Source organism: Phoca vitulina, unplaced genomic scaffold (genome assembly GCF_004348235.1).
Source record: "Phoca vitulina isolate PV1807 unplaced genomic scaffold, GSC_HSeal_1.0 scaffold18, whole genome shotgun sequence".
Classification (NCBI taxonomy): Eukaryota; Metazoa; Chordata; class Mammalia; order Carnivora; family Phocidae; genus Phoca; species Phoca vitulina.
The window spans coordinates 30497298-30522150 of record NW_022589721.1 but is presented as its reverse complement, the minus strand read 5'-3'; the positions used below and the strand labels follow the sequence as shown (position 1 = coordinate 30522150).

The window sequence follows — 24853 nt, the reverse complement described above, 5'->3', positions numbered from 1 at the left end:
AAAAAAAAAAAAAAAAAAAGAAGTCCCGTGTTAAATGATAAGAAAGCCAAGGTCCTGACCTTGAGTTGCTCTTAATCTAACTTGGCTTTTCCACTTCTATGAGCTCTGACATGTTGGAGGATTCTCACATCGGAATATGGGCTCCATTTGAAGAAATTCAGTGATAGCTTCTCAGCATCTTCTTTGGTCAAGAGTCCACATCTCACCCAGCTATCTCCAGGCCTGGAGGGTTGGAAGGAGTCTCCCAGAGTTTTGACTGTTGAGTACAAACCTGATCATCTGGGGAGCTCCTATGTGCAAGCAGAGCCAAGGCCATGTTCTTGGAATTAGAGTGGGATTCATTCCACAAGTAAATGCCCATGAGAGTGCTGCAGGCTTGTACTCTGGGGCAGAGGGTCCATGTCAGATGAACAGCACCTACACTCTGTGATCTACACTCACAGAGGCCCCTGGGGCTGGTGGGGTCTCCCAGCGGAGGGAAGGTCATCCTCCAGGTTGTAGACATTTAGAGATAATGTATATACGCAGATTGTTGATATCACTCATTTGTGGGCGGGGTGGGGGGCAGGGGGAGGGAACTCAGCAGAACCTAAAAGTTTTTTTCACTCTTGCCTTCTGGCCTGAAATTCCAGATTAAGCTGTTTGAAACTCACTCCTTGATTGGTGGGAGCCATGGAGGAGTCCCTCTGCCTCTGCCCTATTCTCTTTCCCCTGCTCCTCACCTCTCCTTTTCTTTTCCATTCCTTTTTCTTCCTTCTCCTACCTTCTTTCCACTACTTCGTTTGCCCTTGAAGTTCCAGCTGTCCTTTCAGATACTTACGCATGGTACAACCCTGGCACACACGGAAGCAGACAGATATTTGGGGAGACTCTAGTCTATACCTTCTCCTTGGACCACTTGAGTAGAAATCTGGTTACCAAACAAGTAAAAGCATTCTAAAGAGAGATGTGGCTCTTTACCCCACAGCTAAGTAAGGGCAGCATCCCGAATATCCCCAAGGTCTTTAAGGGTGGAGAGAGCATGCACATTCCCCAACTGGGTGCCCAGTGCCTGGTGCATACAAGGAGGGTGAGCTGGAGTAAGCGCCTTCTCTTTGCCAAGGAGGGCTCCATAAAATGAGCTGGAGAGCCAGTACCAGAAATTCCAGGAAGAGGCCTTGCCAAGGAGAAGAAAGTCACATTTCCTGCAGAATGTCGGGAAGAGGGAGCCAAGATAATGGGCAAGGTATCAGAGTGTGCGTTGTCATTGTTGAGGCAAGAACCCCAGTGGGAACGAAGGAGACAGGCACTGTCTCAGTGATGCCCACAGTCCCAGACGGTGGCCGTGATCAGCGAGCCTTCCCTTGTAAGAAGACACCTGTTTTATGCCCTACTTAATAGTGATAAGAAAATGACACAGGAAGTCCCCTAGGGCATAAGAAATGCCTCATCCTGGGCCTAATGGGGGCATTTTGGGATTTGGTGATCTGTAAATATCATTGAGTCCTATGGTCTAGTTTGTCAATCTTCTCAAAGTCAGAAGAGTTTAATCTGCCATAGAAATGTGGCCAGTGGGCAATGCCTGGGTGGCTCAGTTGGTTAAGCATCCGACTCTTGATGTTAGCTCAGGTCATGATCTTGGGGTCATGAGATCGAACCCCAGGTCAGTCTCTGTGGTCAGTGGGGAGTCCGCTCGAAATTCTCTCTCTTTCTCTGACCCTCCCCCTGCTCACATGCATGCTCTCTCTCTCTCTCAAATAAATTTTAAAAATCTTAAAAAGAAATGTGGCCAGTGGAACTGTATTCAACAGAAAATGCTCAGACTTTTTTCTAAGCATAATTAGAGTCATCCTACTGCATATTGCACACCCAGTATGTGCCTGGTCTTAGGATCTTGATTTATCTTATGCTCCTTATGTCTATACAGATCTCAGGAGTCAGGGTGGATATGCCCATTTTTCATGTGGAAAGCTTTGGTTATAAGGGGTGATGTCACTTGCCCAAAAAGGCTGGTGATTGAACTGTTTTGCTGGTTGTCCCTCCTGGTACTAGACGGCTCAGTGCTGCTCTGACCTTCAGAGTCTTTACCCCATCCATCCTCTGCCACGGTGTTGGGCTGGCTGATAGATCAACTAGGCCTTGACAGTGATAGAGAGAGGGCTGGTGCAGCAAATAAAAACAGAGAGGCATTTGCACACAAGGATCACTTCTATTTAAAGGCCACATCACTTTGAATCCAGCGGGTCTAAATAGGTCTGCATTAGCCTGGCAAGTCTGTTTCCTTCATGACAAAGTGCAAATTAGAGCAGGCACATCTGAGCAGCCTTGGTAATCACCTGGGATTTTACATGTTTTTCTTCCGTCTGCTGAAGCTACAGGCAGGTGTTAGCTTGCACGTCACTCTGCATTGGGGGCTGAGAGTGACCCTTTCTTCCTGTTTCCCTGGGATTCTTCAAGCTATCTGAGGACAATGCACACTGCACTTGAGCTGTTTTTCTTTGCTGGTTGCACTGGTTTTTTCCTGTTATTTTCTGGGCTTTCTTTGCAAACATGCTATTTCATTCTTTCTGTAGTGATTTATAGAGGACCTACATTTTGCTAGGAGATGGATGCATTTTAGTCAATCACCTGAGACTTCTTGGTTGTTAAATAGATAGATGTGATGATGAAGCCACACGATGCCTCATCACATAACAAATACCAAGACTCCTGCCTCTTTTCCTTTGAGCTGTGCTCTCTTCATCTGTGGTAAAATCTTCCTTAGCAATTTCCTGGAAAGATTAAGGAAAAGTAACGTACATGAAAGCATATTGGAAGCTGTAAAGTACCACATGGCTGGTCATTTTATGAATAGGTAATCATTGCCTTATATTAGAGAAATATTAGCCTTATTTATTTGAGAATGTTTTTATATTTTCCTTAGGGTGCAGTTCATGTGTTAAGTGGCTCTGAGAAATCCACCTGTTTGCTTTCCATAACTCTGGTCAGCGGATGCAGTCACGTCTCTCTTCATCATCAGATAGATGTGTCTTCCTGGAGTTGAACTCAACTTGCAGACAAAGTTTAGGGATTAGGGTGTATTTAGAATGCTTTGGAAGACACTGAGTCGAACAAGTTCCTTTGAAAACTTGATGTCTAATGCCATTTGAATTCACTTAATCTAAAACTCAAGACAGTGTTTTCCGCATCATACATGTTATGTGAATGACATTTTCAGGAGAGAGATTCTATGGGCACTAAGAAGTCCTTGGAGAAGGAAAAGAAGTTTCTGTCCTTATTTCTCTGTTCTCTTCCCTCCTGATTTCAGGAGAGGAGGATTACGGAAGGGCTCACAGAGGAGGGCACATGTGAGCAGTTGAGCAATTTAGCAGACACCAATTTCTAGCCGAGGAGCACTACATGACAAGATCAGATCATGTGGTGTGTAAGGGATCCATAACGTTCTTCCAAGATGCCAGCCCCGTTCCCTCAACAGCAGTCTTTATAGGATGGGATGCCATTCTTCTATGGTTTTAATCTTCGGACACCACAGTGCATTTGGGGGCCGTGACCTTCCTTGAGCTGGACTGACAGCAGAGGAGGCTGCGGGGACAGGGCAGGCCTGGAGTTCATGGGCTCCTCCCGGTTCTTGTTTTGCAGACAGCAGCAGCCTGCACTCAGCCTGCGCCCATGAGAACGCCGTGCACAGCCGGGTCTTTCAGATCTTATACAGGAACGAAGAGGTCCCCATAAATGATGCCGTCATCTTCCGGGCTCATTTGCTCTTAGATGGAGAAAGGGTAAGTCATGCAATCTGCTACCAGCCACAAGTACTTTTGTATCTGTTGCTGGGTAAATGGTAAGTGAAGGAGAAGCCAGAGATCTGCTCTAAAGCCCGGCAGGGATTCATGACTTTAGAGAACCCACGCACTTACTTATTTATTCTTTTTTGTACTTATGCTTTCATTCATATGCTTCCTCCTGCCATGTTCCGAGCAGTTTCCATTAGCTACCTGACTGATGCTTTTATTCCTTCTTCATGTGCCCGTTTGCTCCTCAGTTCTGGGGCCCCGTCAGGCAGTCAGTCAGCAGACACCTACTGGGTATTTGCTTTGTGCAGGGCTCTGTGTTGGGCCCTTGGATGGGGGACAAAGCTGCAGAAGGCAGCAGGAACTCTACCCTCGAGGGATTGGGAATTCAGTAGGAACACAGGTATAGAAAGCACCACCCTGGTGGGTGACGTGCACGATGCTGGCTGCATTTACAAATAAACAAAGGGCCCCAAGGATGGAGAGATGAGCTCTGTGGGGGACATCGATGGTTCCACCAAGGAGCTGGCTTTGAGACGCACGAACTAAGAGTCCCTCAGATGAAGAGAAATAGAAATGGCACCCCATGTGTGAGGAAAAGCCCATAAACCTTGGGGATCTCATTCCATTTGTGGGAAACTTGATCAAAAATTCTCTTTTCCTCAGATGAACACATTTCAAAGGAATACCTGAAGTCTAAGCCCTTGCTCCCACTTGCCCAGTCCCACCTCCGATCCCCATTGCCACAGCCGGCTGCTCATTTCCTGCTAGAATACCTTCAATGATGTGGAAGTGTATTCCCATTTTAGGAAAGTCAGATTAGAAGCATGTCCCCTACTCCCATTCCCTGAGTGGTGTGTGGAACAGCTCCTGCTGGCCAGGTGACTTCTTCCCCTTCTCGTGCCTCATGGCTTTCCGTCCACGTCTTTCACAGTCTAGGTGGTAACCAGGTTCCACTGTGTGGCTGGAGGTGAAGAACTCATTCTTCATTCATCAATCCGTCCATCCATCAGAGATTTATAGAGTACCGACTAGGACCTACTATGCGCTAAAGATAGAACAAGAAAATATCCCTGGTGTCTTGGGGCTTATATTTTACCATTAGATCAGTACATTACAGTGAAGTCAAATAAATAAATCCTGTACATCCCACCCCCGAGCCTTGCACTGCTAATGCTCAGCTTACTCGTCTATAAGATGCACCCACAAGGGCGCAAGAGTGGGAGCTGGTACCCCTGTTGGAGTTCCTGTGAGGCTACCTGGACCCCACATGGAAGAGAATGCATGGCAGCCCCACTCAGCAAGACCTCGGCCGCTTCACGAATGCCCAGAGCTCAGCTCCTACACAACCTTCTCACCGGATGGAGCTTATTCCCTGGAGGACAAGGGACAGGCAGGGGAGGCCTCCCTGAGAAGTCAACATTGAGCTGAGACCCCAATGCCAAGGAGCCAGGCATGCCAGGAGCTCAGGGAGACGGCATCGTGGGGGAGGGCACAGCAAGGACAAAGGCCCTGAGGTGGGAATGAGGTTGATGTGTCCCAGTAAAAGCGATAAAGCCAAGGTGACTTGCACAGTGAGTGGAGGGAGGAAGCAGGAGGTGAAGCTGGAGAGGTGGGTGGGGCCAGACTTGTGTTGTGGGCCACGGGAGGGAAGGCGGAGATTATTCTTGGGTGATAGGGAGCCATTGATTTGGTCAGAAAGGTGGAAGGGCACGATGTTTATCTTAGATTTTGCCCCTCACCCCACCCAGCCTGTGAGCTTCTCAGGGCTGGAGTCTCCCCTGTCTGTCTGTAACACCAGTGTCCGCCAGAGTACACGCCGTCGGAGACCCCCAGCTAGGGTGAGCAGATGACTCAGTTGGCGAATGAACCAACTGAATTTGGAATCCCTCCTTTCGGGGGCTTTGTAACCCCTTTCTTTCCAAACAGAAATGAATATCCCCAGTGTGCCCTGTTAGCCTCCAGGTGCCCTGAGCCCCGTCTTCCTTGTGCCATCACAGTGACCATGAACACTGTATCTGTAATTGAAATCGAAGAGACCCAAACAGCTGCTCTGAGCTGTGCCCGCTGTCTCTGGATGGCTGGCGCATCGCCCCCCTCTCTACCTTCCCCACCTGCTTTGGACCCCGTTGCTGATTGTAGGCATTGCTCAGTAGTATCCTTACCTTCTGGTTTCTGTTTGGGTTGAGCTTGTGAGAGGCCTAGCGGTGACTGGAGGAAGGGAGGAGAGTGGAGCCAGACTATTCACTCCCCAGGCTCCTTCCATGCTGGTTCGGGGAGGGCTGCTTGTCCAGTGTGCCGGGGCCTGGCTTGTGAGAGCCAGAGGGACACGTCTCTTTCCACTTCCCCATTCAGCGATGTCACATGGGTAGCTGGAAATCAGTTGTGGTGGAAATATTTGCACCAGAGAAATCGGCAATGCTGCAAATCAGAGTTTTTAATTTTCCTTCTGAGAGCCGCTTGTTAAACATTTAGCCACGGTCTCAGCTCAGGTCAGGGGGCTCACTCCATGTAGCTTTCTCTCCAGTTCTGATAACCATTCCCTCGGCCTTTGTTTCCTGGTCCAGGGTGGCCTGGACGTCCTGCGGTGACCAGCCCTGATGCATGGCCCTCATCTGTGGCTTTCCATAAACCCTCCCCACACTCTTGTGAATCATCCCTTTCCTGAACTGCACACATTCTTCATTTTGAGTGCTTATCATCTGCTTCCTTCTTGGGCCCAGTTTAGGAAGAGAGCGCTGAGGTTATTTTGAGTGTTAAGGAATTCCAAATTAGGCTGTGCGCTCACACTTGGCTCATCCAGATTATGGCAAGAGAACATCAGTTTACCTCTCATGGACCATCATCCTTTGGCATGTTGATCTCAGAGCCCTTCCGGGCAGCAGCTGTGTTAGGAGGCTGGGTCTGGACATTGCTCAGGTGTCTTGGTCATCTTTCATCTGAATTTACCACGTGCTCCCGCCCCAGCAGTCTATAGCCCTTTCCTAACACCCAAGTTCAGCTCATGTGAGGTTGTAACAAGCCTCGGTTTTGAGGTTGAACAGGGAGTCCCTGTGACAATACATATTGCTTCCTCCCTCTACTGAGTCACTCATCTCTACAAGCCAATAGTTTGCTACAGTGCTGGGGTAATCCAGACAGCAGCAAACAATGCTACAGTTAATCATTATACCCAAGTCAGTGACATTTAAAGTTAGTTGGATATGTCCATAAACATTGTATATCGAGAATGGATGCATTAGCTCTTTTCCCGTGCATATCTGTCTGTGTTTGACAACCAAAACACTGCCTATAGCCACTTGGCCAGAGTTCATGTTCCCGCGTGCACACAGCCCATCATGGTGAACAACAGACCCTTACATGATGGCTACACGTCAAGCATACTGGTGCACATGCTACGGGAAATGCAGACATGAGGATTGTGTCCGCACTATGAGGGCACGGGTCAGCAAGACATGACCATGAAGCCATCCCAGCTCAAGGCACAAGATGGGCTGTTTTCATGATGGTTGCGAAGAGTGAGTGTGAAAGTAGGATGACTGTTTTATTTACATACACTCTGTGTAATCAATCAGAGGATTTGGGAAGGCTGACAAAATGCATAGAATGGTAAAAGGAAAAAACAACAACAATAGAGTTAGCCAGAGTACAGGGAAAACACAAAAAGGGGGCGGAAAAGCCTGGAAGCCCGGGATGAATGTCATAGACCAAAATACACAAACACGGTGTTGGATGTTGCCAATGGCAGCCGGCACGTTCAGCACCGAGCTTCCCAGCAGCCTCGGAAAAGACGACAGTTCTTAACAGCAAGATGCTTAGTGCCCTGAGGAGGAAGAGGAGTAGATTACATCAAAAAGTCTTTATCAACAAGGTTGCATTTTTATAGGCTTAAAAAAGGAAAGTATTTCTCAAAATGTGATTCTTTGTTGTATCCACATCACAGAACCCTGGCATACTTGTTCAAAATGCAGATTCTTTGTGTGTGTGTGTGTGTGTGTGTGTGTGTGTGTGTTTGTCAGCTTTATTTATCCTGCAGTCATTTATATGAGCAGGTCCCTTAAGCATAGAAGAGTAAAGAAGAAAGAATTACAATAAAAACATAATTCAGTACATTAATAACCAAACCCAGTGTTCATATGTGGCCCTTTATTAAGTCTTTCGTGTAGTGATCCTTCTGTGGTAATAACTTACTAGGGAGTGAAGGTCAGTGTAAGATCTCCAACATTAGGTTGAGCTCATTGCTTTCTTAATACTGATATGTATCTGCTTTATTTGAAATGGAGATTTTTTTTATTATATTAGTCACCATACAGTACAGCAATTGCACTCCTGGGTATTTACCCCAAAGACACAGATGTAGTGAAAAGAAGGGCCATATGCACCCCAACGTTCATAGCAGCAATGTCCACAATAGCCAGACTATGGAAGGAGTCGAGATGTTCATCAATAGATGACTGGATAAAGAAGATGTGGTCCATATATACAATGGAATATTACTCAGCCATCGGAAAGGATGAATACCCAACTTTTACATCAACATGGATGGGGCTGGAGGAGATTATGCTAAGTGAAATAAGTCAAGCAGAGAAAGACAATTATCATTTGATATCACTCATATGTGGAACATAAGGTATAGCACAGAGGACATTAGGGGAAGGAAGGGAAAACTGAAGGGGGGGACAACAGAAGGGGAGATGAACCATGAGAGACTATGGACTCTGGGAAATAAACTGAGAGTTTCAGAGGGGACGGGGGTGGGGGGATAGGTTAGCCCGGTGATTAAGGAGGGCACGTGTTGTAATGAGCACTGGGGGTTATACACAAATAATGAATCATGGAACACTACATCAAAAACTAATGATGTACAGTATGGTGACTAAAAAATGCGGATTCTTGAGCCCATCCCAGACCTAGTGAGCCAGGCAGAGAGAGTTGATTCAGAGTTTCGAGTTTTTACAGAATGCATGGAATTTCCACAGGAGGCTATGATGAGCTTTCAAGAGCAAGGGTAGCGTATTGAGGGCAGGGAAAAACAGTGACATAGATGGCAGATCTGGGGAAGAAAGCTTCACTTGCAATGGGGCAGAGGTGGCACGGGGGGGCGGGTGGGTGCTGGACAGGAGAGTTAAGACTCAACACGCAGCCCCGGGCATGCCCTGCTAAACACCACATGCTTACCTGTTCTGAAAGAAGGAGGTGCCCTCAGGAGTCAGGAGGAGGGGAGCTGGGATTTGGAAAGGTCCATCTGGCAGAAATATGGAAAGTGGGGCCCAAAGCTCCAGAGCGTGGAGGGAGTGCTCTGGTCCATGTGAGTGCTGGTGAGCGCCATGGCAGAGGCAGCCACAGTGGGGATGGGTGGAAAGAGTGAGCTGTGTTTCAGCTGAGCACAGCCCATAGACCTGGGCTCAGGTTAAGCATAGGGGATGCAGCACGTCCTATACTCAAGAAAGTTCAGTGGGAGTTGACTATATGGTTTGGCCATGAAATGGGCTTGGGGTCCATTGACAGCCCAGGGTAGTTAGGAGAAGACACATTTCTTTTGGGGGAGTGATAGGAATTCAGGTTGAGTTATTATAACAGCCACATGATCTTAACATGAATAGCACCTTGTGTTTATTAGGTGTGTGTTGTGTGGCAGGCATTGTGCTGAGTGCTTTTCTTGGGAGATCTCATCGAATCATCACTCCAGTACTGTGATGTGTATTACAGATGAGGATGCAGAGATGTGGAGAAAGTAAGTAATTTGTGCAAAGTCATGCTGCTAGGAAGTGGTAGAGCTGAGATTTGAACCCAGGCAGTCTGACCAGGGCACCTGTGTTTACGAGCAGTATGCAGGCCCGCCATGTGGAGTCGGTGCATGGAGTGGTCCTTGGGGGTGGGGGGAGCAGGCCCACGGGAATTTAGAAATAACAACAATAACTAATATTTGTTGAGAATGGTCTTTGTTCATACACTTGTTCAGCCCTTTATGTGTTTTTTCTTAGTCACACAATAGCAGTGCTGTCTAAGGAATAAGGGTAATATTTTACCCTCGTCTTCCAGATGAGAAAACCGAGTTAGAGAGGTTGATTGGCCCAGGGTAGAGCCAAGAATGGCACCCATGTAGATTGTTTTCCAATGTTACCTTTCCTACCCGGCTGTGATGTAGCTCAGGAGAGAAGCTAAGAATGGAGGGGAAGAAGTGAGAGTCACCATTATGAGGGGTGTCGAAACCAACCAGGGAGAGAATGCACAACCCAACACGCAAAAAGGCCAAAGAAGCAGACGAACCCTTGACCGAATCTAGGCTGTGGGATTCACTCACAAGTTGACCTTGGGAAAGTTGAATTGGGAACATGCTACTACACTGAGCCTCAATGTCCTTATTTGTGAATGGGGACAATATTTCTGAATTCACAGTCTTCTCCACACACAATAAGAGAGAATGAGCAGTGGACTGCTACCCAGGAGCTCCTCTGCAAATCTAGTTACTGTTACTACATCCATGGCAACACTACATGGCTTCCTGGTGTTAAACATCGACTCTGAAAGGGAGGTGATGTCTTTAACCAAGTAGGACAGAGCAATGGAAGAGCATGCGTACAAGTGTGTATGCACGCATGCATGTGCAAATGTGTGCATGTGTGTGTACCCTTCTGCATGTACCCATGTACGAGTGTGTGTGTGTGTGTGTGTGTGTGTGTGTGTGTGTGTGTGTGTGTGTCTGGAGGGCGGGGAAGGCAGCCAACAGCCAACGGTGAAATCAGTGGTTAAAGAAGCCAGTGACTTCATTCTGGAGCCTCTTGGAATTAAATTATTGAGACATCACTAAAGGCATAGCCAGGCTCAATCTAGCCACAGCTCATCCTGGCCCAGGATTCCTCTCCTGGTTCCAAAGGAATTGCAGCAAGTTTAAAACTGGAGCGCACAGTGAATTTTTGCTAGCCAGCATGCTCAGGAGGTGGTTAGGCGGGCTTGCTTTGCCAATCTCACTTCCTAGGAACGGGTGGCAAGAGGCTCCGTTGCTTGGGTTGTGTGTACGAAGCAAGGTTTGTGATTATGCAAAACAAAGCTAGAAGCGGAAGTTATTCATAGCACTTGGATCCAGCAAAATGTTAACTTTTAAATGCTTTTTTCTTTTTCGAACAAATTTTAAAACCCTGGGGACCTAAAGATAAATTCCATCCATATGTCTCTGCCTGAGTTATGCTTAACCAGGAACGTGTTTCCAGAGATGCCTTTGGGTAAGAGATTTCCACCCCTGTGGGATGAGGACATTTTGCAAAGAAACAAAACCCAAAAGGAGTGGGGGTGGTGAAGAGCTTTATTTATTCCTCAGGATACATGAATACTTTCTATGTGGCAGGCTCTATTGTGGGAGCTGGAGATCCAGAATGAATTAAGACTACTCTCTCCCTTAATGGTGACTGATTACTGTGGGCACAAGGCAAGAAAATGGCCAGGGGGGTTTAGCCACAGGCCAAATGGCGAATGTCAGTGAATGCCAGGACCCTGATCCAAACAAAGCTTCTAGATGGCAGCCCTGTGTTGCCAGATCCAGGGATTTTTTTTTTTTTTTTTAATAGAAGCTGGAAACTTGCAATAGAAATGTGAAGTTGCCTGATTTTTGAACGTTTGGGGTTTGTGATTTGCATCTTGCAGCTTTGCGTGGACTGAACAAAATGTGTCTGCAGATAACAATTTGGCTTACTGGCTTCTAGGTTAGGAACCTGAAACAATTATAATAGGAAGCATTGAATGCTGAGACAGAAATTAGAAACCAGGGTTTTGTGGGTTGCAGGGGAGAAGGGCTCTGGCCAACCTGGGCGTGGGGAGGAGCCCGAGTCCTGGCCCAGGAGCATAGTGCTTCCCTGGGTTTCTCCACTGAGCAGGGGAGGCAGTGGGATCTGGTAGTCTGCAAGCAACCTTCCTGGAGGTGGGGGGATGGGGTTCAGTGTGGGAAAAGAACAACGGGGGGTGCCATCTTTTAGATATATGTGGGAAGCTGGCAGGTGAAACAAATAGAATCCTTTGCGAATTGATGAAAACAGGAAAGTTATGAATGAAAGCAGCTGTGGAAAGGACAGGAAATGCCAAAGTGTCTCGAAGTGTAAATGGTTGAATGTAACGGACCTCAAGACAAAAATGAAAGATCTGCTTTCTTAGGAAGCTGAGCCACCTTGGGGAGTGACTTCACTTTCCTGAGCGTCAGCAGCCTCCTCTGGACTCCCGGAGAGTGGTGCCCACCAGGCGGGCGTGCCTGAGGGTAGAGACCATGTCACCTCCAGCATCATCCCATCACTAGCCAAGTGGGGTTTCCTGTGGTCAAGTTCACAGCTCCCCCCTTCCCAGAGCAGGTGCCACGGAACACTTCCCTCCTGCCTAAAAGGATTCCAGATCACATCTGTTGGGGGAAATGTGGTTCTCAAAAGTCCTGCGATATAGCAACCTTATTAACTTTTTTTTTTTTTTTTTTTGCACATTGGCTTTTCCCCCACGTTTGACTACATAAATCCCTTTCTTCTGTTTTCCTGGTAATACCCACGGATCTCCCCTTCAACTGGAATTCCATGGAACGTGCATGGGAATTCCGCTTCATGAATAAAGGACATTAGCCTTGTGGCAAGATGCTTTTCCTAAACTTTGAGAAATAGACCAGCCACATTTTTTATTTGGGCCAGATTGACCCCTAAATCCCTCGCACTGTGTTTCTCTCGCAGGTGGAAGAAGCACTAAGTGAAGTCGATTTTCAGCTCAAGGTGGATCTGCACTTTACCGACAGTGAACAGCAGTGAGTGTCCCTGACGTCTCTGAATCGTGGTCCTATGACTTCCTTCCTCCAACCCTTCCCTGCCCCCCAGGGAAGCTCATGGCCGTGAACCTCAGAACATCGCTCAGAAGCCCGGTTCCTGAGCAGCTGCAGTGTCCTCCACTGCCACAGCCCACCGAGCCACGGGGCTGGACGTGTCTGCGTGGTCACTGCAGACGGCATGCACTTTAGGCAGGGCGCTCACGTGCTGTGTGCACAGAAAACAACCTGCCTGCTTGCCTTCATTATCCGGCACCTTCTCATCCCTGACACCTCCATTCATTTTTTCAGTGCAGTATTATTTTCATTAGGTCTTTAAATTAATGACCCTACGAAGCGGCAGGTCTCAAGGCTCTTCCTGAATCCAAGGAGATGCGGCCAGGATTCTTCATCTTTGTACTAAATGCCCGCTATTATGTTTCAACTCTGAAAATTGAAAATCCATTTATGTCACCTGTTGATTAAACAAGCAGGAGACAGTTGCTCTTCTTTCCCATAACTGCTTCCTCTCAGCCTGTTCTGGGGCCTCCTCTCCTCCTCCAGGCGAGCTGTCAGCTGCAGGTTCTACCAGGTCAGAAAAGGATAGCCCCTGTTTCAGGGCTCATAAGTCCAGTCAGGGATATTAGCAAAACTCTCTCATCCGGTTTATGACATCTTCTTTGCCCCCGTCCCTGCCTGCACCCACCACCCCCAGCTCCAGGCTAGCTCAGCTCAGGAAGCTCCCTGTGCAGGCGCGGGGCGGTGGGCGGCTTCATATTTGTTCCTGCCTCCTTCCCCACTGGGGTGTGTGGACCTTGCAGGGTCAGGCATGGTAAGGAGGGAGGAGATTGCGGGGCGGGGGGCAGGGGTCATGAAGGGCAGATTTAGTTGCAAGCAGCTTCATGCAGTGGAGGCTGATTCACTGGGTCCTTTGTTCTTGGGGTGTCCCTATACATTCCTTGGGGATCTACCCATTAATTAGGCAAGCTTCCTCACACCCTCCCCCCCACCCCTCCACCACCAACCCTGCAGTTCTTTGATACAACGATGCTTCCTGCGGCTGGCTCAGCCACTCCTTGCAGGAAGCTCTTTTGGCATATTCTTCTCCAAAGAACCCACATCTGGTCCTTGGGAAATGAACAAAGGCACTTGCTCCCTCACTTGTGGGGCCTCCCTCCCCCTGCAATCCTGCTCACTCCTCCTTGGGCCGATGCTGCCACCCTCAGCTTCTCTCCTGAGGACTTCTGCAGGATGAGTCAGGCCCAAGGACCTATGTTCTCTCAATTCTAAGGGACTTGATCAAGTTCACTTGAAGATCCCTCTCATGAGGCTTACAGTTATGGAGGAGACACTCCTTTTCCCTCTGTTCTGTTAGCAGATTCTCAGAGAATTATTCTGACCACTCTCCACAAATTAATCTGCCCTTCTGGTGTCTACAACCCCTTCAGCAGATACTTCATGCTCTTCTGTGGATAATGGAGAACCAGGTGGCCAATGGTCTAATGCTGGCGGAACAATCCTCCGATCCCCCAATCCCTTCATCCCTTCAAAGTTCAGACTCCCTATTGGAACTTTCTCCCCTTTCTCAAGGACTTGCTCATCCCTGAGATTGGTCTGGTTGTTATGGGAGTTTCCGTAACATGAGGAGTTGAAGCAGATGAGATTCTCTGAGATGTTGGTGACCTGATGTGTCTGCACCTTGAGAATGGACATCTGCTGATGTGCAAATGGTCATGTCTAGTGTCTGGGGCGTCAGGAGTATCTGTCCCTGGTCTTACCATGGGGTCTGGGCTCAACATCACAGATTCCTCATTCTTGTCTGGACCCAAGCCCCTCTGGCCACGTGCTTCCCTCATCCCTGCTGCTTACTCCTTCGTGGGATGGTGGATGCTTGGGAAATCTTATTCGCCTCAACCATCCCCATGGTTTGTTGTTCTAGCACCATATTGAACGTAGAGCCCCTGCAGGAGGCTGGCTTTCTTCCTAACCTAGAAACTCAGAAGTGAAGCTCCTGCCTCTGGTCTCATATGCCCCTCAACTATCTGTGATTTCTATCATTCACCCATCTCATTAACCCACCTGCCTTCTCTTCCTGCACGTGCTTCCTTCAGAGACATTCATCTGTTACTCCATGGAAGACATTTCTAAGTCATCAACGAACCCTACACCTCAGCCTAGGAGTTCTCCATCCGTTCCACCAGGCAGCCTGAATGATAGTCATGGTAGACCCAGGAAATGAGACCATCTTGCTGTCAAAACAGTTAATGGAGATGGGCCCAAAGTGCATGAAATTCAGCAGCTCAGGCTCTGTGCTCATCAACCACGAGATGTTGGTCAAGTCCCAGAACATTCCTATATCTCAGCAGCCTCATTTATAAAATGGACATTATTATACAATCGGGGCCTCATAAGTCTGTTATGAAGATTAACAGAGACAATATCTCAAGTGTGTGGACTGCTGAATCAATGTCTTCTTCCTCTTTGTGGCTTCCTAGATGCACATGGGGCCAGGCTTCCTTGTGTCCCTTCCTCTCTATAACACAGAGCACTTAATCACAATCAGAGCAGGGGGCTTCATGGAGTATAAGATGAGCTAAGAGGAACAGGAAACCAGAGGCTGGGGAAGAGTTTATAATGACATATTTTTTCATTTTCATAAATTGGGTTTAAGGATGATACAGCGTCTGTAGTGCATCCTGGGGATACACATTAGGCTTTGAAACATGACCCAGGCAGAGGCTTCTTTAGAACCACATAGGCCAGGGTGGAGACCAACCAGAGAAGCACAGTATAGAATATTGGGGATTTCAGAAGGTCTCTTGACACCCATCTCCTCCAGTGGTTTTCGCTGTGGGTAGGGCGATTCTGTCCCCCAGGGACATTTGGGCCACATCTGGAAACATTTTTGATTGTTACGCAGGGGATGCTCCTACTTACATGTAATGGGTAGAGTCTCTGAATGCCAAGAAACATTCTGCAGTGCACAGGACAGAATCCCCTCCCTGACAAAGCCTTATCCCCTCCCCAAAGTCAAGATCACCCTGCTCTAGTCTACCCTCCGCTTGTACCTGCTACGTTGCAAAGGCCCACGAGCATATGCCTGCACAGAGACAGGGAGCTCACTCCTTCCCATCAGATCCCATTCTGTCCCTGGGCAGTTCTGCCTACGAGGAAATTCTTCTTTATTTAGGGAACAAGTCCTTTTTGTGTGCCTTCCTTCAGTTGCCCTGGATTTTAGTCTTTGCAACCACTTAGAAAAATTCTCAGGATGACCCTTTAAGATCAGATAAACAAGACTCTTCAATAAAATGATCTCTTCATCTCCAATTAAATATCAGGGCTCTTTCTCTGTGTTTTTTTTTTTTTTTTTTTTTTAGTTCCTTTATAGAAATGCAGACATTCTCCTCTCATTGCTGTCAGGTTTACCTCATCCTTTCTAAATTGAGACCCCCACGAACTGAGTTTTATTGCCATTGATTGGCTCTATCCATTTTAGAGCACAAAACAGCTTTTACCTCCTTTATTCTGAGGTCTTTACTCCTATTAATGTGGCTTAAATTCTTCCCGTTTTTGACCCCTTTGCTACCCTGACGTGCTCTTCACCTCACGTCGTTCTAGCCTAAGAATATTTCTGTGATTCCTACAAGCCTGTGAGCGAATGGATTCCAGTAGAGTCCAGTACTACAGAATGGACTGCGTGGTCAGATAAACGTGGTCTAGCATTCGGTTTTCTCTTGTGACTTTGAACAAGTCAGTTAACTCATGCTAGCTTTACTTCCTTGCCTGTAAATGGAATAATACTAGGAAAGACCTCATATGATTGTCTTACGGATTAAGGGAAAAAGCACTGGATTCAGTTCATAGTAAGGCCTCAGTAAATTGTTTTCAGAATTGAAATGACTATAAATGTTAATGACTTTCTGAGGCTCAGGAGGTATACTCCTAGCCCCTTCCCCATCAGGCTTCTCCTGGGGAAGAGAGGAGGCCCTGTTTGTGGTCTGTTTGTGGAGTCACATTGGGCTGCAGTGATTTATATGCTTGGCTTTCATTTGCACAGAAGGATTCCAGGAAGCAGAGCCCGTTGGGCTGGGTCTTGGAAATTTGCTCGCTTTGCTCTCTCTGTGTCTCATTTCCTCATCTATGGAGGAATGAGCAGTTTGTCCTCTATTTTCTGAGATCTCTGCTGTACTCAGGGAAGATGCCCCACCCCGGCTACCCAAGTGCTCTGATTCAGAGAAACTTGGAAAACCTGAGTGATTGATTTCCAGAGCTTGAGATTAGCACTGGAGGAGTTTTATTTAGAGAAGAATCAACCCTATTTTTATCACCAGAGGCTCTGTTGGACTTTGCCTACCAGCCAGTTCATCTCTTGGGAATCAGACATGCACCAATGACAAAATGCTAGAACAAAGGTAGAGAAATCCTTGATGAAAGTGGTCAGACTGTTTAACCGATATGCTTCGGGACTCATTTGTTCATTTGGTCAGGCAATTATTCTTTTTAATAAAGCAAACATTGGGGCAGCTCCTATAGTATGCCAGATACGATGTTAGGTGTTGGGGATAGAAATGTGAATTAGTCACATTTCCTGGCCTTAGGAGGTAGAGATGTAGTAGAGAGTGCAGATGTACAAAGGAAGTGCTTTCTTGCATGTGGGGGGAGGGCGAGGGGCAGTGGGGGGAGGGAGTGGGACAGTGAGGAGAGGGTGAGGGGCAGTGGGGGAGGGCGAGGGGCAGTGGGGGGAGGGCGAGGGGCAGTGGGGGAGGGCGAGGGGTGGTGGGGGGAGGGAGCCCAGGAGGGCTTCAGTGTTGAGATGAGCCCTGACAAGGGTCCAAGTGTGTCTCCCTCACTGGCCTGACGGGGGGCTTAGTGCCTGTGGCCACAGCGCGTGAGCCCCGGGGGCTGCCGAGAAGTAGCTGTGAGATGCCTCCTGCCTTCTTTTTCTTCTTGGACACGGAGTTTCTTCATCTGCCAATCACGGGAGAGATGATTTCTACCAGACAGGGTGATTGTAGGGATTGAATAAGATGCTGTGTGCATGGTGGTTGTCCCGGGTGAGGCTCTCACACAGACCTGCCTGGGTGACAGCAGGGATGGCCTGCCATCACTCACGGGCACTCACTCACCTGCCTTCCAGGCTGCAGGACGTGGCGGGGGCCCCCCTGATCAGCAGCCGCACGCTTGGCCTACACTTCCACCCCCGGAGAGGTCTGCATCACCAGGTCCCTGTTATGTTCGACTATTTCCACCTGTCAGTTATCTCGGTGACTGTCCACGCTGCCCTCGTGGCTCTGCAGCAGCCCTTGATCAGGTAGGAAGTGATGACTACGATCCTGGAGGTGCAGGGGCGCCGCTCTGGCTTTCTTGGTACGCTCTGTCCCCGGCGCAGCTGAGGGGCACGGGGCTGGCCGGGATTGATGGGTGCAGACCAGAGGAGCGTCTCCCAGGCTGACAGTTGAGGCTCTGGGCCTCCCTCAGGAGCAGGGGGGCGGGGGGCGGGGGATGTGGAGGGGGGCATCAGGAGTCAGGGGTGCACGGGCAGGGAGCCAGGGTCTGAAAACCTGCCAACAGTGGCTCAGACCTGGCTACGCTAGAGACAGATCCAACCTGGGCCCCATGCCAGGCTTTGTTTTTTCTAACGGTGCCTTATCTGAGAAGTCCCTGCATGTCCCTGAGACACACAGTCTTCATCTCTAAACCAGGAGCACTCATGCGGCCATGCACAGAAGATTTTAGTGACTCCCAGATGAGGATGTGGCCAGGCCCGGGGCAGGGGCTCTGTCTTCTGCCCCCTCCCAGCTTGCTGTTTGTTCCAAAGCAGGACCCTGTGTGTGGCCCTGTGTTCTCCGCATCAGTGAAAGCCCACGAAGTGCTGAGGTTTCAGGAATGCCACAAATGGAAGAACAGAGCTGGTACACTGTGTTTTGTGCCTGGCATGGCCAGACATACGCCAGGTCAGTTCGAAACCTTGCCCGTGCACGTGGGCATGAGTTGCTCAGGTGTGCAAAGGGACATTCAGAGAGAGAATCTTGCAGCCTGAAGTGTCAGGATGGAGCTAACTTCCCAGTGTCCCTTTTCAGGACAGCTTCTCAGTGCGGGGAGTTAAAGTGCCTGTGGGAGAGACTCTGGTCCCCACGGTTTATTGTTGGGTAAGGCCCAGGCTCTGATGGGCTGCCGGGGTCAGGAGTAGGGAGGAGGAACCTGGATCCTGACCAGGTGATGTGGCCAAGAGATGCTGTTCCTGGAGGCCTTCACTCAGTCCCTGGGCCCCTCGGCCGAGCTCCACCTGGGCTGTGCTTGCTGATGGGGCTAATTCAGACACTGACCTTGAATGGTAGACAGGACGCCTATGTATCAAATCAACCATAGTCCTCAAACTGAGGAGTGTCGCCCAGAGATAAAGTCTCGGTGGGCTGAAGAGCATAGTTCCTGAGAGAAAAGGGGGCACCGCATAGGGCGGGCCTTGGGCAGCGTTGGGTTTTGACCTGGGGAGAGCCCATGGGGGGTTAGCTCAGGGCCTGAGAATGGAGCCAAGGGCACTGGGGGTGGAGGGAGCTGGTGTCCTGGGCTGTGTGAGTGGAGCGCCTGGTCCCCGGCCTCTACTGGCGAGTGTGGACATTCTCCTGCCCATCGAGGATTGGGCTCCTCCCTGGAAACTGGACCACTGTAAGGGAGACCACCGGACTAGTCATGGTTCTTTCTCCACGGCTGTATGGAGGGCCTGCTGTCCCAGGAACAGTGTTAGGACACACACAGTATACTAAGGAGACATCACCATAGACTTTTCCCTCCAGGAGTGCAGAGTGGGATGGAGGGAGCCCGTCTGCACTGACGGCATTATCATATGGCAGAGGCTGCGCCGAGTTTGACAGAAACATTGCAGAATCAAAGGAAAGCAGACCTGAATTTGGGACATTGCAGGAGACATAGAGTCCAGAAAGCAGTCCAAAGTATGATGATCCTGCAGAGGATACCCCCTGGCTGTGAGCTCGCTCCGAGGCTTGGTGAAGAGTGGCCTTGGCATAGACATGAGGACATAGTCTGTCTGCTGTCAGGGATGCAGGGCAGATGGCCAGTGTCCTGTGAGTGGCCGGCTCTCCACCGCTGAAGGTGAGCCAATAGCCCGGCTGGGAAAAGCAGAGCTCCCTGCAGGCGGTTCTGAGTCCCTGAGACGGAGCTCTCGTGCCTCGGCTGCATCAGGCCCATCCGATGTCTGGCACCGCCAGGGAATTTCTGGGGCTCCTTGGAGAGGTGTCTAACTTCTCTAGACATCGGTTTCAACATTGAAATAGGGGAGGGAGGGAGGGAGGCCGGGAGGAAGGGAGAGAGGGAGGGAGGGAGGGAGGGAGGAAAGAAGGAAGCAAGGAAGGAAGGAAAGAACGAACGAACGAACTTAAGAAATGAGCAGTGAGACTCACCCAGCAGAGATGACAGGGGTACACTGAGATGAAGCGCACATTCCGTGTCACACATGGTGCACACGTGGTCCGTTAGTGGTGGGTGTCCTAGGCTTTAGCCGTTTCTGGAAAGGCCAAGCCAGGAAGCTCTGGGATGAACAGATCAGATCCGGGACCCTAAAAAGCTTGGAGCCTGGCAGGGCAGAGACGTGCTTAAGTATCTAACCCTAGTTCAGTGGTGCAAACCATCCTGGGAGCATGATGTAGGATGTGGTTAAAGTGTGGGCTCTGGGGTGTGAGGGATCTGGGTTCTGTTCTGAGCCTCCTGCCGATTAAGCTTGTTAGCTCAAGCACGTGACTTCAGCTCCCTGGGCTTCTGCGTCCGTGCATGCCGGGAGGTTATTAGGAGGATTGAATGAGATAGTACACAGAGAACCCTTGGCCCTGCATTCAATGGATTAATATCTATGCATTGCCTGCCATGTCGCAGGCCCTGCTCTCAGCCTCCTGGCTAGCACCTCACAAGCACGTACTGAATTGAGGAAATTTCAAGCTTGGGGAAGAAGTAGTTCTGCTCAGGGGAAACCAGGGCGGTCTTTAGAGAGGAAACAGGCTTTGAGCTGGACCCGGGGGGATAGAGATTGTGACAGTGAGAAATAAATTGGGGAGGGTAAAGGTCACATTTCACAGTATAACTAATGACAGGTTACAGAACTGAGAATCTGTTTACTGTCTAAGAAGGAGACATGGGGGATTTTCAGCAAGAGCATCACTTGATTAGACCCGTTTTGTGAAGATCCCTCCCATGGCCAGAATGGGCTGGGCTGGAAGTGACATCAGGGTAGAGGTAGGAGGACCAGCAGATTAAGTGTTCACATTGAGAAGCAGGTGTCACTCCTCTTGCTGCTGGGAGCGCTGATACTATCTAATGAGGATTTGGGATCTGGAAACTCCTCGTAGAAAATGTAACCTTCTGATGGAAAGAGCTCCTTGCAAATCAGATGCAGCAGAGAGGAGCATGAATAGACATCCAGCGTCAGAGCCTGGCTTCTCCCGGGATGGGGGTAAAAATAGAACTGTCTTCTGTTCTCTGGATTTTACAGGAAGCATTTCTATTAGTTAGCTCATGGTGGCTGGGAACAGAGGGAACCCTTTAAAATGATGGGGAATACCTGTCAAACAGCGCGAGCTCTAGTTCTTCCAGAAAAATGAGTTTCACATCATCAGTTAAATCCAATCAGGAAGAAGCAGGTGTGAAATTAAAATTTAACCTCAAAAGACCTTCCGCCGTTCCTGAAACACCCCGAAGAAGAGAATCTTATTTTTCATCCTTAAATGGGGAGAGATGGATTTTAGGTGAGGGATTCAGATCCACTGCAAAAGCCAATCAAGCCCACCGTAAAGTAAAATAACCAGTCACTCCCGTCATGCATTGGCAGTCTGTCCCCGAATGTGCCCTGAGCATCGCTGCTCACGTGCACATTCTCTGTTTCCCTGCAATGTTCCTTTCATCCATTTGTAGCTAAACTGTGCACTTGGCTGAAATCGCAGTTCCAAGCAAATCAGAGTAGTGATTACATTACACTCGATTATATTTGTGGTGTTATCAGCAATAGCGATATAAAGACAGTAATGGTTTTGTGAAATTTTATTGTATTTGTGGTATTATTGACAACAGCTAGAGCATTTATGGAATCATTACTTTTTGCCTGACCCCGTACTTACAGCCATGTTGGGCTGATCTCATGGAATCTTCAGAGCCTCTGGGAAAAGTGCTGAAACCCACCCTTCCCACGTGTCAGCCTTTCAGAGGCACCCAGAGGCTAAAAACGTACCCGTGTCACGGAGCTTATGGGTGTTGCTGCTGGGCTCAGAGCCGGGGTGGACCAGCCTCTAACTGCTGGGCCCTTCTCCATGAGGATCGCCCCTAACACTGTTCTGAGTTTGCCTTCATCCTGTTACATCTGCCTCCCTCCCTAGACCAAAAGTCTTCACAGAGGGGGTCGTGCCTGCGTCCTCTGGCCCCCGGCCACCTAACACTCTGCCCGCTATGTGGCTTGCACCTAGTACATATTTGCATAAATGAATTAAACAGAAATATGACAGGAGCTTTATTTCCCTGTCAGGATTTTAAGCAGGCACGTGGGATGCTTGGACTAAATCATTTCAGGATTATTTCTTGAGCACCTGCCCCGGAGTGGGGCTATGGTTGCACCTTCTACAGAAGAACAAACGGAGGCTCGGCAGGGGCAGGGTTGAAGGAGCGCGCCCCGGATTGTGCCCCAAAGGAAGTAGAAGCAGGACCCAGACCGTAATGGATGGAGGCCCCGTCCTTCTGGCCTGGAGCCTGTCCAGACTGTCCCTCCAGTCCCATGGCCTTGGAGCTCTGCCTCAGTGTCTCTCAGTAGGCACGTGGTTGGCCTTTAGGGGCATTCTTTTGTCCACAGAGTAGGATGTGTGCCATTTTGCCTTCCAGGATCTCATGCCAGTTGCACTGCCTTGTTGGGCCGGCGTCCTGGGTGGGGGGCAAACTTCTTCTAGATGACTTATCTTGCAGCGAGCCACTAACAGCCCCGAGGGGCTGAGCTCATGACACCATCACTTTCTTCACACTGTTTGTTTCCCTCTTCAATCCCCCTGCCTTTCAGTTTTACCCGTCCGGGAAGAGGCTCCTGGCTTGGAAAAGGCGGGCCAGACACGGGACCAGAACAATCCAGCCTCTCTCTGGAAAACCTGGTCTTCGGAGCTGGATACTGCAAGCCGACTTCCTCAGAGGTATGGTCCGCACGGGATGTGGCCCCAAGGCCGCCCTCGGTTTTGCAGGGTGTGTGTGTCCCTTCCTCTCACCTGTCCATCCGTCCCTGCCTTTCTGTCAAACATATTCCTAATGCCAGGGCCTGGGGTGGACGCTGGCCCTGGGGTCCTCATACGCGTCTCCTCTGGGTGGTCCCCCATCAGGGCGTGTTGTGAGGGGCCTCCCCTGGACCACATGGGAACCTGGAAAGCCCCTTGGCCTTGAACTGTTTTCAAAACTTGGCTCCGTCTCTCACTTGCTCACTTTTCTGAGTCTCAGTTTGCCCCCCTGAAGGGTGAGGTCATGAAAGCGTGATCCTCTTCTGGGGTGGTGTGTGTAGCCGTTGCTGTAATGAATGCAAAGTTCCTAGCCCAGTGCTGGTACTCAGTAGGTGCTCAATAACTACGCATACCCTGACCTTTCCCTTGTTCTCTCTTCTCCATCAACACCCATCCTTACCCCTCTGTGAGGCGCATGTCTTTGGCCACACTCAACATCACTCTGCCCATATCTCTCCTGAGCCGACAAAGGATTATTTTTATCAGGGACCTGCTCAGAAATAACCAGCCTGCATTAGTCTAGCTTCTCCAGAGAAACAGAACCAACAAGAGATAGATAGATGGAGGAACAGATTATAGTATTTCCAACGAGCATTGACATATTTATGTACATGCAATATATATATATAGAGAGAGAAATCTTTTGAAAACAATTGGCTCACATGATGATGGAGGCTGAGAAGTCCCAAGCCCTGTCCCCTGCCGGCAGGGGACCCAGGAGAGCTGGGCCGGTGGTGGGGTTCCAGTCTGAGCTCGAGTGTGCAGGCAGGAAAACACTGGTGTCCCAGCCGGAAGGCAGGCAGAGAGAGGACATTCTCTCACTCAGATTCCTAGCTGGTCAGCTGATGCCCACCCACATCGGGAGGGCCACTCCGCACTCAGCCTGCCCACCCGCTGCCCCAGAAGAGGCGCTGCCCTGTCCTGTGCAGCCCCGCTCCCTGCTCACGGCGTCCAGCACAGCGGGTTCTGCATGCTTCTGGCTCTCCTGTGACATCAGCTCTCCCAGTCTGCGCCCCAGCCAGGAGGCCTGGCTGCAGAAGCTGCCCTCAGTCACGCGTCCATCTGGTTCAAGCCTCTGTGTCATGTTCTCCTGTGAGGAGCTGAGGAGAGAGCTGCCGACCCTCCTGCAGGACAGGGGACCCAGACCCGGGACAGGGCTCTGTGCCCAGAAGGAGCACAGAACTTTCTTGAAGGTGGACTCCAGTGACCTGTAGATGTAGGACCTCGGGCAGCCACTGGGTCTCTGGGAACCATGTCCTTAGCGTTGACACTGGACCCAGCAGATAGTAACAAGGGAGTGGAAAGCGGGAGACCAGCCAGCCCGGGGTGGTGGTGGTGGTGACGTGTCTGCGTTACCTCATGCACAGGGATGGCTTCAAGGCTCGGACATGGGATTGGGAAGGAGTGGAAGGCAGGGACTCCCAGCTCCCTCTGCATCCCCACGGCCACACAGTGACTGTGCATCATTAGTGGATCCCGCGTGCTTCCCTGGATCAGCCCTGACCCCCTGCTGCCCGCCCAGCCTGGCTCCAGACTCCCCGTGGGTGGACTGAAACCTTCGCCGTGACCTCATCACATCTCCACTACCCCCTCAGCTGGGTCCTCCTCCTCACTCCCTGCACGTGCTGGCCCCAGAGCCTCCCCAGGAGACCTACCTGAAAATCTCCAGCTCGGACCATTTTCCATGTAATGTGGCATAGGACATTAGGGAATATCAGAGGTCCTAGATCAATTCAAAGCATTTTTGACACGTATTCCAAGACAGGGCTTTTGCTGGGTCCACAGGAGCCTGTGAGGAGGATTAGGATACAGTGTCTCCCATCTGATGCCTCGTTCAGACGCCACCACCTCTGAGAAGCGCTCTCTGATTTCCTAGCCTTCGTTCTCTCTCCGTGTGGGTCCGTGTGGCTGAGGATAGAGGCCAGCTCACTCAGCACCCCATGCCCAGCCCCAGCAACGTGCAGGGCTGCCCTTGAAGACTGTTCAGAGCCCTAGACTTGGGGCACGCGCGGGCAGGGCACACCGACTCTGTGGCATCTGAGAGGCTGAGCGTGACCCAGCCAGGTCCC

General features: G+C 49.8%; 1 protein-coding gene across 4 annotated transcripts in view; it reads left to right on the top strand.

Moving 5' to 3' along the window:
* The window catches only part of FAM135B (family with sequence similarity 135 member B), a 281089-nt gene that overhangs the window by 177363 nt on the left and 78873 nt on the right, over positions 1–24853 (top strand). For all 4 annotated transcript variants that reach the window (XM_032415828.1, XM_032415827.1, XM_032415826.1 and 1 more), the window contains exons 4-7: positions 3619–3758; positions 12467–12537; positions 17672–17845; positions 22580–22706. In XM_032415828.1, coding sequence (XP_032271719.1) covers positions 3619–3758; positions 12467–12537; positions 17672–17845; positions 22580–22706 — 512 coding nt within the window. The remainder of the gene's footprint in view (positions 1–3618; positions 3759–12466; positions 12538–17671; positions 17846–22579; positions 22707–24853) is intronic.